Source organism: Rattus rattus, chromosome 16 (assembly GCF_011064425.1).
Source record: "Rattus rattus isolate New Zealand chromosome 16, Rrattus_CSIRO_v1, whole genome shotgun sequence".
Classification (NCBI taxonomy): domain Eukaryota; kingdom Metazoa; phylum Chordata; class Mammalia; order Rodentia; family Muridae; genus Rattus; species Rattus rattus.
Window position 1 is genome coordinate 41,000,430 of NC_046169.1, and position 15,325 is coordinate 41,015,754.

Here is a 15,325-nt window from a genome sequence, read left to right on the forward strand (position 1 = left end):
ATGCCTGCGGGCTCAGGAAGCGGCAGACTCAGAACATTGCCTGAGCAAATCACACACGTGCTGGGCGCTGCTGATTTTTCCCGGTCCTCATTCCCTGAACGCTGCTGCAGAACTGCCATGTTCACTGCATTTCGCACTGGGAATGATGAGGGGATGGGAAGATGGGATGATGGTGGGAAGACGGGAGGGTGGGAGGACGATGGGGGCATGGGGAGGATGATGGGAGGAGGGGTGGGAGGATGGGATGATGGATGGATGATGGAAGTACGGGAGGATGGAATGAGGGATGGGAGGATGATGGGAGCACGGGAGGATGGGAAGATGGGTGGGTCGATGAGAGAATGAGACGATGATGGGAGGATGGATGGCAGGACGGGGTGGTGATGAGAAGATGAGAGGGTGGGCAGTGTGTACAGAAAGATCCATTATAAAGCACATTCGGGAAAGGGTGACCGCAGAGCAGCCTTCAACCACACCATTCTGCAGAAAGTGACCTCAGCACAGGGAAGAGGCACACGGAGCTGGCATGCTGATGTGGTACAGGACAGCAGGTTTTAAAGTATGTCCACTCCTGACCATCTCAAGACATTTCTGTCCTCTCTCCCCAAATGACGGGGACTTGACTGCAACCCAAGCCCCCATCCAGTTGGTTTAGGATGCAAACTTTTATTTAATGAATAATTTGGGGTTTCAGGCTGCCCTCTTTTTCTCTGGTCTCAGAAGATGGCAAGTGCGTGGGTGCATGGGTCCGGATTCCACACAAGTAGGACACCTTATACAAGGGCCGTGGACACCTCAGGACTGGGTGCCTGGGTTTTTCCACATCCAGGGGACAATGCCTTGGATGAGCAATCAGTTCATTGAAGTGTCTGCAGTCCTTCCTTTCTGAGGCATCTGTTAGCACTTTCGACACTTACTGTGGAGAATGTGTTTGCTGTGTGTGTGTGTGTGTGTGTGTGTGTGTGTGTGTGTGTGTGTGTGTGTGTGTGTGATGTTCCTTGGAACCAAGGGTGAATTGAATGGGAATTGAATTTCCAATGTGGAATTTTAGCTTAGCTCAGGGCTGAGTGTTCAGGAGCTGTCTTGGCTCAAGTGTCTTCAGCCCTGGACTTGCGAGCTGGATTTTCATATCTTATAAAAAAAAAAAACAATTGCCCACTTTATTAAAATTATTCCCCACAGGCCTTTTGGCAGTTGGAAGCCTCCAGCAAACACCATACTGTCCAGCTGATGAATATCGAATGTGGGTTTCCTGCAAATGGGTCCCTTGGCTGCTGGATGCGGCAGCTCTAACAGCGCATTGGAGACCCTGTGGTGTGGCCGTGTGGTGGTGTGGCCGTGTGGCTGTGTGGCTGTGTGGTGGTGTGGTGGTGTGGCCGTGTGGTGGTGTGGCCGTGTGGTGGTGTGGCCGTGTGGTGGTGTGGCTGTGTGGTGGTGTGGTGGTGTGGTGGTGTGGCCGTGTGGTGTGTGGTGGTGTGGCCGTGTGGTGGTGTGGCCGTGTGGTGGTATGGCCGTGTGGTGGTGTGGCAGTGTGGTGGTGTGATGGTGTGGTGGTGTGGCAGTGTGGTGGTGTGGTGGTGTGGTGGTGTGGTGGTGTGGCTGTGTGGTGGTGTGGTGGTGTGGCCTTGTTGTGGTGTGGCTGTGTGGTGGTGTGGTATGGCCGTGTGGTGGTGTGGGTGTGGTGGTGTTTGTGGGTGTTGGGTGGGGGGGGTGGGGGGGGGGGGGTGGGGGTGTGGGGGTGGGGGGGTGTGGTGGTGGGGTGTGGTGGTGTGGGGGTGTGGTGGTGGTGTGGTGGGTGGGGTGGTGTGGCGGGGTGGTGGTGGTGGTGGTGGTGGTGGTGTGGTGGTGTGGTGGTGTGGTGGTGGGTGGTGTGGTGGTGGTGGTGTGGTGGTGTGGTGGTGTGGTGGTGTGGTGGTGTGGCCGTGTGGTGGTGTGATGGTGTGGTGGTGTGGTGATGTGGTGGTGTGATGGTGTGGCCGTGTGGTGGTGTGATGGTGTGGTGGTGTGGTGATGTGGTGGTGTGATGGTGTGGCCGTGTGGTGGTGTGGCTGTGTGGTGGTGTGGTGGTGTGGCCGTGTGACAGAGCAGCCCTTCACTCCCCCTCTCCTCCCTACAGGGACTTGCTCTTCTAAGCCAAAGTCACCGTTGCATCTCAGTGGCAAGTCTCTGCATCAGACAGAGCCTTCACTATTCCCTCTGTGGCCTGTGCATACATCCAGGCCCAGCTGGCGTGTCCCTTCCTCTAGAACCCTCCATGGCTGGTTTTTACACTGCTCTGACTTGGGTTGACCCTAGCCAGGGGACAGAGAGGAGAAGAAGGGTGAGCCCCTGTCCTCACATGATTCTGACCTGGTGAGAGGCAAACAGAAGCAAATGGGGACTACGTACTTAATGTGGCAGGGTGACTCCATAAACATGGTCCTAGCTGCCAGCCCCAAAGCCTGTGGCATATGGACAAGGAGACAAAAGAGGTCTCCCAAGCACTCCAGAAATGTAGGGGAGGAGCAGAGAAAGACTACAAGCATCGCCCACACGGAGCCAGGGCTCACACAACAGTCCCCTTTGTCATGGTACCCCACAGGACAGACAGCCATGCTGCTGAGGGGGACACTCACGTATCTCTCCATAGCCGGCACAAAGACTCCCAACCCTGCCTCTGAGTGGTGGTGCATGACCACAGTTCCTGCACTCGGGAAGGGGGAAGCAGAAAGAGACGAGTTGGAAGACACTCTGACGAAAGCACTTTGGGGAGGAAGGGTTTGCTCAAGGGACAGTCCGTTGTGGCGCAGGACTCAAGGCAGCAGGAGCCTGAAGCTACCAATCACATCACAGCACACCCTCAAGCAGGAAGCAGATAGTGATGAACGCAGTCTGCTTCTCCACTCACAGAGTGGAGGACCCCAGCCAGGGAGTGCTGTCACCTACAGTGGACGGGTCTTCCCGCCTCGGTTAACTCAATCAAGACAACCTTCTCAGAGGCATGCCTGGAGGCTAGATTCCTCGGTGACCCCAGATCCCGAGACCTTATTTTGGGAAGGTTAGGAACCCAGTGCGGGGGGACTGGAGGAAATGGATGACTTCTTGTACCTATGAGGGGTCGGTCAGGGGTCGCTGCTTCACGTAAGGCTTGCTTGAAGTCCTGTGGGCGCAGCGAGTGTTCGCCAGCTGCAGTTGGAAGGTGGATAGCTGAGGAATGTCTTGTGGAGAATTGGCAGGTGTGGAGGCACAGTAAATACGGCATGTAAATATGTAAATACAGTATGGGCAGGGGGTGGCCCATCTGCTGGAACCAGCCATCCTGGGCAGGCAGGATAGGGAGACTGTCCTTCTTGGTACAAAGCAGGTATGTGCTGTGGGGAAATGTGTGTTTTCTAATGTTTCCAGCAGCATCCCTAGAATCTGGAAATCACCAGGATGTCAGGTGTGATGGTTTGTGTGTGTTCTTGGCCCAGAGGGTGGCACTATTTGGAGGTGTGGCCTTGTTGGAGGAGGTGTGGCCTTGTTGGAGTAAGGTGTGGCCTTGTTGGAGTGGGTGTGGCCTTGCTGGAGGAGGTGTGGCCCTGCTGGAGGAGGTGTGGCCTTGTTGGAGGAGGTGTGGCCTTGTTGGAGTAGGTGTGGCCTTGTTGGAGGAGGTGTAGCTCTATTGGAGGAGGTGTGGCCCTGTTTGGAGTGGGTGTGTCACTATGGTTGTCAGCTTAAGACCCTCATCCTAGCTGCCTGGAACTCAGTATTCTGCTAGCAGCCTTCAGATGAAGATGTAGAACTCTCAGCTCTGGATGCTGGCATGCTCCTGCCTTGATGATAATGGACTGAACCTCTGAACCTGTAAGCCAGCCCAACCAAATGTCCTTAAAGGAGTTTCCTTGGTCATGGTGTCTGCTCACAGCAGTAAAACCTTAACTGAGACATCAGGTATGGTCTGGGTGACTGGGGAAGGACTACTGGGAAAAGACACCAGAGAGCAGAGGGGCTGCAGCCTCCTGGGGTACCAGAAGGAAGCTGTGTGAGTCCTTAGCACCCCCCCACCAGGCAGTCTGTTCCTGTACTCAAGGCAGCTGTTGGCTCTCTGTTGTCAGTGAATGACAGCTCTGAGGGCTCCACAGTCATATGTGTGGTATGACACATGCGTGGGACACAGGTTTTTTTTTACTGTCAGTAAACTTGTCTGGAATGTAGTACCCCTGGAAATACATTCTCATGGGACTCAAAGTCAGCATGGAGCACAGAGGAGACACACTCTGCTCAATGACTGCTCTTGACTACCTCATGTAGAGGCAGGACATGCTGGGCATCTATGGTGTGTGACACTCCCCTACCTGATATCCACAGACGCCAGTGCGGGTGGATGGTTCTATGATGGTCTATTTGAGTATTTCTATTCCTTCATAAATCATTTGAGATCTGTTTAGCTGTCAGCATTTGTGCTGTAGAAGAACATCATGGTTAGTTTTCTGTCGGCTTGACATAAGCTAGGGCCGTTTGGAGAGAGGGAACATCGATTGAGAAAACTCTTCCATGAGGTTGCCTTGAGGCAACCCTGCAGGGCATTTTCTTAATAAATGATTGATGGGAAGGGCTCAGCCCATTGTGGGCGGGGCCATCCCTGGGCTGGTGGTCCTGGGGACTATAAGAAAGCAGGCTGAGCAAGCCATGGGGAGCAAGCCAGTAAGCAGCACCCCTCCACGGCCTCTGCATCAGCTCCTGCCTCCAGGTTCCTGTCCTGTGTGACTTCCTGTCCTGACTTCCTTCTGTGACAGAAAGTATGAACCCAAATCAGCTGTTAGCTGTGGCAGAAGAAACCCTAAGGACAAGGAGCCTGAGACTGAGAGTGGGGAATAAAGCAGTGTAACCCGGGGGCAGCCTGCCCTGGTCTGTGGCTGGAGACTATCATCGTGTGACAGGACCACTCCATAAAGCTGGAAGGAGTCCAGCTATCTGCAGGGCTGGGTGTGATTTCCCTGTGACAGCATTCTAGAATTCCCCCCCCCCGCCCCCACTCCCGGTTTTATTTTGTTTTGGCGTCCAGTCCAGGGCATTCCACAGATTGTCCTTCAGCCACATGCATGGCCGTTCGCCCTCTTGTTCACACGAGCCACGTCATTAGATAAATAAACGATCCCATTAACTCCCCTAAGAGCCTGCTGGGTTTCCTGGGAACTGTCAGGGCCTGGATTCCAACCAGTGTAGCCTGGCCACCCAGAGTTGAACACTTTTCTCCTGACTCTAAAACAGCAGGGCCCTTCCTGGGACTTCTTTGTGGGAAGGTTTAAGTCTGAATGCCAAAACCCCGACCACTGTGCACCATTATGTACTAACTTAAAAAGTTTAATGAGGGGGCCAGCCCCTGCTGTTGTTGTCTGCACTCTTTGCCATAAATGTGAGAGTTCCTAGACTGACTTCCTACAACATTTCCCGCTGGACCTGGTGCCGGGATCGCACTAATTGGAAGGCAGGTTTAATCAATGCTGCCCTGGAACGTGGCGTGGCTCTTCACGGAGGTGTGCCCTCTTGATCTTAGTCATTGGTGTCTCGTAACGTTCAGCCTAGGCGACATACACGTATCTGTTAGACTTGTCCCTAATGTCGCGCCCACCGGTATGAACGGCATTGCTGCGTGTGCTTCCGTGTGCTGTGTGCGTGCAGAAGGCTGAAGTAAACCTCTTCAGTTACTTTATCATGCCACAGGGAAGGCGTTTTACTTTATCGTGGCTCAGTTCTAGCTCTTGCTCCATCTGAAGCTCCTCGGCTAACCTTTGAAGCTTTGTAAGAAAATTCAGTACAAATGGTTTCCCTACTGGGGCCATTTTGTCATTCTATACAGCGTGATGATGGCGGGTGCTCACTGTCTGCCCTTTGGATTATTTTATTTTTATTCCGGGGCTGTCTAGTTCCTGGCGTCTCCTGTCTGGGTGCTCCAAGCTGGAGGTGTCTCCCAGTCTCAGGCTTGCTTCTGTTTCCTTGTCCTCTGGTCTTTACACCATGGCTCTTGGCTATGCTGATGTCTGACCACCCATCCTGTAATGGGATTGTTCAATTAAGTTTGATGTGTTTAGAAAAAAAATGGAATCTGAGAGCTGAAAGCCTCTGGAAATTGCTCCAAGAATCTTTTCTTTTAAAAGTTGCATTGTTGCCTAGCAACCGCAAGGCCCTGGGTTCGGTCCCCAGCTCTGAAAAAAAGAAAAAAAAAGTTGCATTGTGTGTGTGTGTGTGTGTGTGTGTGTGAGTGTGTGAGTGTGTGTGTGTGCATTTATATGTGTTTGTGTATGTATGTGTGTTTGTGTATATGTACGTATGTGTGTATGTATGTATTTGTATATGTGTTTGTGCATATGTATGTATGTATGTATGTGTATGGTTGTGGATGTGTATGTTTGTGTGTGTGTTTGTATGTGTGTATGTGTATGCATGTGTGTGTTTGTGTGTGTGTGTGCATTTTTATGTGTTTGTATGTGTGTTTGTATATGTGTTTGATAGTGTGTGTGTTTGTGTATGTATGTGTGTTTGTGTATATGTACATACGTGTGTATGTATGTATTTGTATATGTGTTTGTGTATATGTATGTATGTATGTGTATGGTTGTGGATGTGTATGTTTGTGTGTGTGTTTGTATGTGTGTATGTGTATGTATGTGTGTGTTTGTGTGTGTGTGCATTTTTATGTGTTTGTATGTGTGTTTGTATATGTGTTTGATAGTGTGTGTTTGTGTATGTATGTGTGTTTGTCTATATATACATATGTGTGTATATATGTATTTGTATATGTGTTTGTGTATATGTATGTATGTATGTGTATGGTTGTGGATGTGTATGTTTGTGTGTGTGTTTGTATGTGTGTATGTGTATGTATGTGTGTGTTTGTGTGTGTGTGCATTTTTATGTGTTTGTATGTGTGTTTGTATATGTGTTTGATAGTGTGTGTTTGTGTATGTATGTGTGTTTGTGTATATATACATATGTGTGTATATATGTATTTGTATATGTGTTTGTGTATATGTATGTATGTATGTGTATGTTTGTGGATGTGTGTGTTTGTGTGTGTGTTTGTATGTGTGTTTGTATGTGTGTATGTGTACGTATGTGTGTGTATATTTGTCTGTATATATATGTGTGTGTTTGTGTGTGTGTTTGTATGTGTGTATGTGTATTATGTGTGTGTATATTTGTCTGTATATGTATGTGTGTGTTTGTGTATGTGTCTGATTGTGTGTGTGTGTGTGTGTTTGTGAAAGTGCATCTGTAGAGGTCAGAGGACAACTTATGGGAGTCATGTTTTTCCTTCTCCTACATGGGTCCTGGTGATCAAACTCAGGTGGTCAGCTGGGTGGCAAGTTCCTTTACCCACTGAGACATCTCACCTGCCCAAACCCTTTTTTTCTTTCTTTTTAAACTCGAGGAACTATATACAAATGCTAGAAGCACACGATATTGGTTTTTGTGAGCTCGTCCACCTAATTGAAGCAGGCTCAATAGTCATGCCGTGTTTCAGGGTAATTCACGTGGTCCGTTCATGATACTGGCATAGAGAAATTCATTTTGAGCCACTTGACAAGATCACAGGGCAGAGTGTGAGGGGGGAATGTTTGCTCAGTCACTCCTGAAGAAGAAGAAGACGCTGGTGTGGAGCAGGGAAACAGCCATCCGAAGGAGTTTTAGAGAACTCTTGGAGCATGCCATCTTGGCTGCCTGTACGGCGGCTCCTCCTTACCTCTCCACATCAGGTTAATTGCAGTGGATCTAAAATGCACTCCCGGTAAATTGTATTAGCATTTACCTTTTTTTTCTTGTGTGTTAGCCCAAGGATACAATGTACTCAAAGTTTGTTTTTTCTTTAATGCCAAACTCAACAATCTCAAGTGGTTAGGTAATCGCTAATTATGAAAAGCAATTCACATTAGAAACCCACGACGACATCACTTATTCCTACATTAAATTTTTTAATTGTTAAAGGCGGGGGTTTGGTTATTTCTCCAGCACAATACAATAGCTCCTTCTGTAAGTTACATAACCTTAAATTACTTTTTACTTTACCTCTGTCACCCGTCGCGTTGGTGTTTGTTTTATTTCAGGCATAGTCTCACAGTGTAGTCCAGGCTAGCCTGAAATCTGCTATGTAGCCCAGGATTTTGGTCTAGCAATTTAACAGTCCTCCTACTACAGCCTCTTGGGTGTTGGATTGTAGGTGGGTACCACTTGGATCCATATTGCCTTTTGTAAAAATATAATTTTGTTTTCTGTCATTTTAAGCGTCTTTATCCCCGAGGACAGGTGAAGGATCCTCATCCTAGAAGCCGGGTACTCGCGGTTTTTGCCACTCTCTTCATGTTCTCTTGTAGTTTTGTTCTGTTTTTATCTTGTGCTTGTGTGTCCTTTGGTGAATCAGGTACACCATGCCCCTCAGACACTGTGAATGAGTCTGTGCATCTAAGAGCAGCGTTCCTTTCTGAGCTGGCCATGGTACAGTGCTGGGGAACTCACGGATGAGGTGCTCCACACTCCACACCCACCAGGGAACTAAGTCACCACTAACATGCTCACGGCTCACACCTGAGCCTCTGTGTCCCCCGTTGTCTGTCTCCATTACCATCCTCTCTCCAGGTGAGCCTTCAGCTTTCCGTGCGTTTATAGGAGTTTTCACTGTGCAAGTGCACAGGACTGCTCTGTGAATTATCTACGATTTTGGATGTCAGTTAGAGCTCTGTGTACACACACACACACACACACACACACACACAAACACATCACACATATATACACAGGCACACACAGAGACACACATATACACATAGACACACAAAGACACACAAAGACACAGACACACACATACACATACACACAGACACACACAGACACACAAACAGACACAGACACAAATATACATACATACACATATATACAGACTTGTAGATACATACATACATATATACACACAAACACACACATATACACACAGACACACATAAACATGCAGACACACATACACAGACAAACATACATACACACACATTCACATAAACACAGACACACGTAGACACATAGATACATACAGACATACAAACATAAACATACATATATACACAGACACACAGACACAGATAAACACATACACACATACATACAAACACACACACACACACACACAGTCATAGGAAGGGCCACCTTGGTACAGTCTTTCTCTGCTACCTTATGCAGTTTACCGTCAGTCCTCTGCCTCAGGTGGTGTCAACTGTTGCACCTGCCTTGGGTGTCTCTCTTCTCATGTCCAGGCACCGTGTACAACTGAAAACGCAGTAACTTTTTCCATGAGGGTGCAAGGGCCTGGGAAAATGGTTACCATTCTCCCCTCCTCTCCCCTCTATCCCACAAGCTACACAGTTAACAGCGCTCACACACGAAGGGGAAGTTGGTCCATCTGGTGAGAAGATAAAAGAGGGAAGAAATCAGAGACCTTTGCTTAGTGTCTGCACAGACTCATGCCTAAAACATGGAGGAAGTCTACGACACCTGATTAGTTCTGAGCTTGGCTACTTGGTCCTGGCTAACAGTCAAAGCTGCCTTCTATCCCCCAACCCCAACCGTCTGCTTCCCTAAGCTCCTCCACTGAAGTCTTTGCTTGTGGGGGAAACACCGTCATTCCTGAAGGGTCTGGACCCTGAGCCATTCATTCTGCAGTTCCCATGGACAAAAGTCTTTGGTGCTCAGTGGAGCTGAGTGCTTAGGCCCCTCCTCCTGTATGACACACACATCCTCATACCCCTAGTGAGTCTCCATCCAAGGGCCCTTGGCCTTCAGTCACTAAGCAGCAGACTCTCTTCTGTGCCCATGGATTCAGAAGCAGGAGGAACTACGGCATTACCTCCCCTCCCCAGCAATGAAGGAGACCCTCACTGAGCACAGTTTTTGTAACCTGGCTCTCTAGTGGTTGGAAGGGGGAGTCTCAGAATACCTCAGAGAATCGCAGCTGCATCAGGGCCCTTCTATGTGCCTGCACTCAAAGTGTTCAACCTCCACACCCAGTCAGCCTACCCACTGTTTTACTGGGGTGTTTCTGTTTCAAAAATTAACTTAAAAGAGTGTCATTTGGGAGCTGGAAAGGTGGCTCCATGGTCAAGAGTGCTTGCTACTCTTCTGAGAGACCAGGGTGTTCAGATCCCAGAACTCATACCTGACAGCACACACCCACCTCTAAGTCCAGCTCTAAGGGATCTAACACCCTATTCTGGCTAGGCAGGCAGGCACGTCTCCCTGGTCCCCAACTTTCTGTATTCTGACTCCTCTGCCTCTACCCTTAATGCAATTGGCTAGCCCAGGCTTGGCTGTGAGGCTTCTGCTAGGTGCTGTGTTTGTGAAGGACAGGGAACTTTAGACACAGAAAATTTACTAGAGTGGCAGGTGTCTCCCTGGAGGCCTGTTGGGGAAGCGGTGGAAAAGGCTGCCCTCTCCTGGGCTGGGGGAGGTGCTCAGTGCAATGAAGTGAGGTGAGCCTATGGTCTGTGCTCACCTCTAACTCCAGCACCACTGAGGCAGACAGATTCCAGGGCTCAACAGGAGACCCCTGGAATTGACACCTGGCCTGCACATGCAGACATGTGCACACACCTGCACACTCACCTTTGAGCAATCATGTATGGACAGGGACACCTCCCTCCCCCATATGGATTCTACCATGGGATTCTGTCTCTTCCAGGGCAGACCTCAGAGCACAGGCAGATCCTGGGGACACGTTAGAGGGAACTGTTTGTGTGGGGGTTGGGGGTGGGGTGCTCCAGGCATAAGGTATGGTTTGCTTCAAATGGTTCTGGTGTCCTGAGCCAAGAACCCTTTGAGAATGGGGAGCTTGTGAGTTTGCTGGAATGGGAGGTAGGAGAGAAGGTGGAGAGAAGAACCAGGTAAGCTGGGCCAGCTCCAGGCGGCCAGCCCTGTCTCCACAGGAACCCGCTCTGCTCTGCATCTCTGCCCTCTTGGACTGCTTACTCCATATGGTGACCTGGGACCTCAGGATAATGCTCATTTACATAATGGGAGGGGCCATAAGCAGAGATGAACTGCCAATACTCCTTGTTCTCTTCCCTCCCTGGCCCCTTTCTCCTTCTCTTCACATGTTCCTTGCCTCTGGCCTCTCCTCCCCTCTCCTCTCCCCTCCTCTCCACTCCCTTCCCCCCTCCCCGCTCTCTGTCTCTCTGTCTGTCTGTCTCTGTCTCTGTCTCTGTCTCTGTCTCTGTCTCTGTCTCTCTCTCTCTCTCTCTCTCTCTCTCTCTCTCTCTCTCTCTGTCCCTACTCCCTCCTCAGCTCCCCTCCCCATGCCCTAAATAAACTCTATTCTATACTAAACCCATCATATGGGCTGGTACCTCAGGGGGAAGGGTTGCCTCAGCATGGGCCCACCAAGCCACCCCCTCCCACCTCACCATACCTCTCCTCTACCTTGGCACTTTCTTTTCTATAAAACACAACAAGTGTGGCACAGTCACCTGGGGTCCCTGTCCAATTCAAGATGCTGAGCTATGAGCACATTACTTCAGGGAAGCCCTGCAGGATATAATTTCTTCATTTCCCAGACTGAAGTTTTTCCTCTTCTCCCCCCATCCCCCTTTTAGGCTTCCTGCTATTTAAAGACTTCTGCTTGAATGAAATCGGTGAAGTGGTGCCTCAGGTGAAATTTTATGAAGAGGTAAGACTCGGCCCTCCTGCGAAATTCCCTTCCAAAATGTGTTCAGATGAGCATTGGGAAAAAAATCTTAAGGATCGTAAGCACCTTATGTAATTGAGAAATTCATTAAAATCCTTACGGTGCAGATGTCTCAGCAGTGGTGGCCATGCCCACAAGCCAGGCCTGATGCACACATAGCTCTGGCTTTAAAGCAGCAATGGACAGTTCTCAACCTGTGGGTGGCAGCCTCTTTGGGGGCTGAAGAACCCTTTCACAGGGGTCAGGTGTCTGATATCCTGCACACCAGATATTTATATCATGATTTGCAACAGTAGCAAAATTACAGTTAAGAAGTAGCAACCAGATACTTACATTATGATTTGCAACAGTTGCAAAATTACAGTTATAAAGTAGCAAGGAAGTGATTTCATGGTTGGGGTCATCACAACACAAGGGGCTGTATTATGGGGTCCCAGCATCAGGAAGATGAGAACTGCTGCCCTGGAGGCTTTGGAGCAAGTTAGAGGAAGAATGTAGCTGACTCCAGAGGCTTCAGGGTTCTTCGGGGGTCACAGGCAGCACCTGGCTCTTGGCTATCTATAGATCTTGGTTGCTGCTTCCATGAGAGCCGAGGCTGAGGGCTGCTGGGTTTGAAAGAGAAGCTAACTTGGGGCTTGCTGGCCATCTTGGAGGACTAGAGTCAGGACATTGTGGGGCTGGGTTTCCCAAACATACATGTGCTTTCCCTAAGACATTGGGTGAAGTTTGTGGTTGGAGGGGCCCAGAGAGTTAGTGTAGATGTTTCTGGAAGGCCCATCAAAATCTAACTAAGCCTTATTGGGTTAGAGGATGCCGACATCCTGGGAGCTGGAAGAGTAAGCTAGGGAGACCCTGGTGGGAGTGACCTGTCCAGTGTGAATGCACAACTGCTCGGGGAAGCTCAGAACAGGCATTGTAGGTTGCTGGCTACTCGATGTGGATGTGTTCAAGGTCATCGCAGCAAGGTGACATTTAAACAAGAGCTCGGCTGAGAAGACTGGCCTCTTGGTGGGTTCGGGAGTGCACAGGAGGCCACACAGCTACCATGGTGGGGAGGAGCAAGACACAGGAGGAACTGAAATTGAGGGCAGTGTGAACATGGAGGAAAGAAAAAGACAGGGGAATTAAACCACAGACACAATGGCAGATTCTGATTGGGTGTGCTTATCTGTAAACCTCTGCCATGGGTTGGATTCCCTTCATCCTGACTCAGTTTACCTCAGGTCTTTGTCACCAGACCTGAGAGAATTGTTAAAGTCTCCCACTCAGGATGGTGGAATACATTCCTGATTTCTGTTGTCTTTTCTCGTACGTTGAAGCTCTGTGGCCGATCTCACAGACATATTGCTAGGATGTCACTGTATGAAGTGAGCTGCCTGCCGTCCCAGACCTTCCTTTGGCTCCTTTCTCCCTGTGCCATGGCCACAGCCATAGCTGCTTGTGGTTCTCTCAGGCTTATGTCTTTACAGTGCTTCTTCATAGGAACACGAGCCTGCTGTTCATCCCCGTGCTGGCGACGTCCGCTTCCCAGGGACTGTAGATATCATAATCACTTTTGCAGCGTTTGCTGAAAGTCTCCAGCCTGTGCATTTATATCCTCAGCCAAATCAGAAGCAACGAGGGAGTTTATTTTTTTAGAGTACCTCTTCCTCTCTTCCCAGATTCCAGTCCTATTTTCATGATCGATGGATATTATCGTGCTGGCCCCAAAACTGTGTTCAGTTTTTCTTTTTCACTTTTTTTTCTCTTCTAGAAACTGGATAATATCTTTGGTCTGTGTTTGAATCCACAGACCCTTTGTCTCAGCTTCCAAAGCCTGCTCTCCCCCCTATCCACTGAATGGTTTATTTCATATCTTATATTTTCCCTTATGAAATTCCTAGTCGATTTTTTTGTTTTGGATAGTTACTGTTTGGGTTTTCATTTCTGCTGCTGCGATAAAATGCCCAGACAAAACATGGTGGGGAGGGAGGGATTATTCTGCTTAAAATCCCAGTTACACTCTGTCATTGAAGCCCAGGCAGAAGCTCAAAGCTGGCCACATCACAATCAAGAGCAGCAAGACCCCAAGGCTATCCCTTGCTAGCTTGCTCTAGGCTAACTTTCTCCTCTAACTATTCAGGACCCTCCTCCCCCATCCAGGGAGCAGTGTTTCCCAAGAATGGGCTGAGGCTTCTTACATCAATGGACAGTCAAGACAATGGTCCCTAGACAGGCCCACAGGCCACCTACTGTAGAAAATCCCTCAGTACTCCTGTCTTCTACAACTATGGTCCATTAAGCAGTGCTTAAAGCATTCCTCACCCCAAGTTCCCAAATCCGCATTCCTCCAGACAAAAGCGTGGGCAGGGCCTCTCACAGCAAAACTTTTATCAGCAGCTGTTTGTAAATGTTTGTTGCAGTTTTCTTCTTAACCCAAGGAATTGAGACTGCAGTATTCTATCTATTCAACAAGCTTTACAGGGACAACCACTGAGCAATATCATTCTACTTCAATCCCCTAAAGTAATCTGGCTACCTCCCAGTCACAATCCCAGGCTGTAACTCCAGGCTGTAAGCAAGTCGAAGGTAAAAACGAAATAGCAAGGTTGTTTTTTTTTTTTTTTTTTTTTTTTTATGTTGCTACCCCCCACACAGGTGTTCTCTCTTCCTCACTGTAGTCACTGATGTATGGTCCTTGCCTGGCTCTGGTCTTGTTGGATTGGAGATCATGGATCTCAACAGGTGAACAGCATAAACATGTAGAGAACAGTGTGATTGACGATTGACCAATGAGCCCCTAACTCTCACAAAGAGCGCAAATAGTTTAGTGCCAGCAGACCTTGGCTCTCCCCCACCCTGTGGTATACCATCAGTGACTCTTATTCAGGGCCACCGAGGCTGGCTATGCCCAGATGCCCATGCGTCATCAGGTGCCCAGCGTGTTTGACAGAATTATCTATGTGGATATTTGTCCTGAGTTGTCCTGATGCTGTTGTATTCTGAGGTTAATTCTGCTTCCTCAAGAGGGCTTGCCCCTGAGGGTCAGTCCTTCCTGTACTCTGGTGATCTCGTGTGAACCTTCTCCCCATTATAACTGATCAATAAAGGCTAGAGCTTGTGATTGGGCAGTAGAAGGGAAAGGTGGGACTGGAGGTTTGAGAGTGAGGGCAGGGGGAGAGAGGTTTCTTCCAACATCATAGCTGGGAGAAGCTGCAAGTGACAAGGGGTCTTATAGCTGATGATTAGGTTAGTACACTATTATATCTACCCAATCTAGGCATACGGCTCATAGTTATAACAACTGGATTGTGTGTGTGTGTGTGTGTGTGTGTGTGTGTGTGTGTGTTTTAATATGGGCTAATTGGGGCTGGAAATTCCAGCACGAGATTTTGTCAACTTCTCCATTATCCGTGTCTGTTAGCTTGCTCTTCGGTGCATCTGTCGTCATGCATCCTTGAACTGACGGTCATGGTCTCAGGAGGACCATTCTGCTCTAAGCAAGTTGTCCGGGGGTTGTGACGGATGTCGGATGAAGCACAGGTCTGATGATCTGATGGGCTAGACTGGAGAGTGCAGCATTTGGCCGAGGGGGAAGTGAATGACAACCTTCCTTTCAACTCGGGGTTTCTGACGAAGAAATCCAGTGGGACGAGGTGG

At 49.1% G+C, this 15,325-nt stretch overlaps 1 protein-coding gene across 1 annotated transcript in view; it reads left to right on the forward strand.

The window, feature by feature from the left end:
• Positions 1-15,325, forward strand: part of Grk3 (G protein-coupled receptor kinase 3) — a 108,003-nt gene that overhangs the window by 35,873 nt on the left and 56,805 nt on the right. The window contains exon 3 of the mRNA XM_032886630.1: positions 11,595-11,668. Coding sequence (XP_032742521.1) covers positions 11,595-11,668 — 74 coding nt within the window. The remainder of the gene's footprint in view (positions 1-11,594; positions 11,669-15,325) is intronic.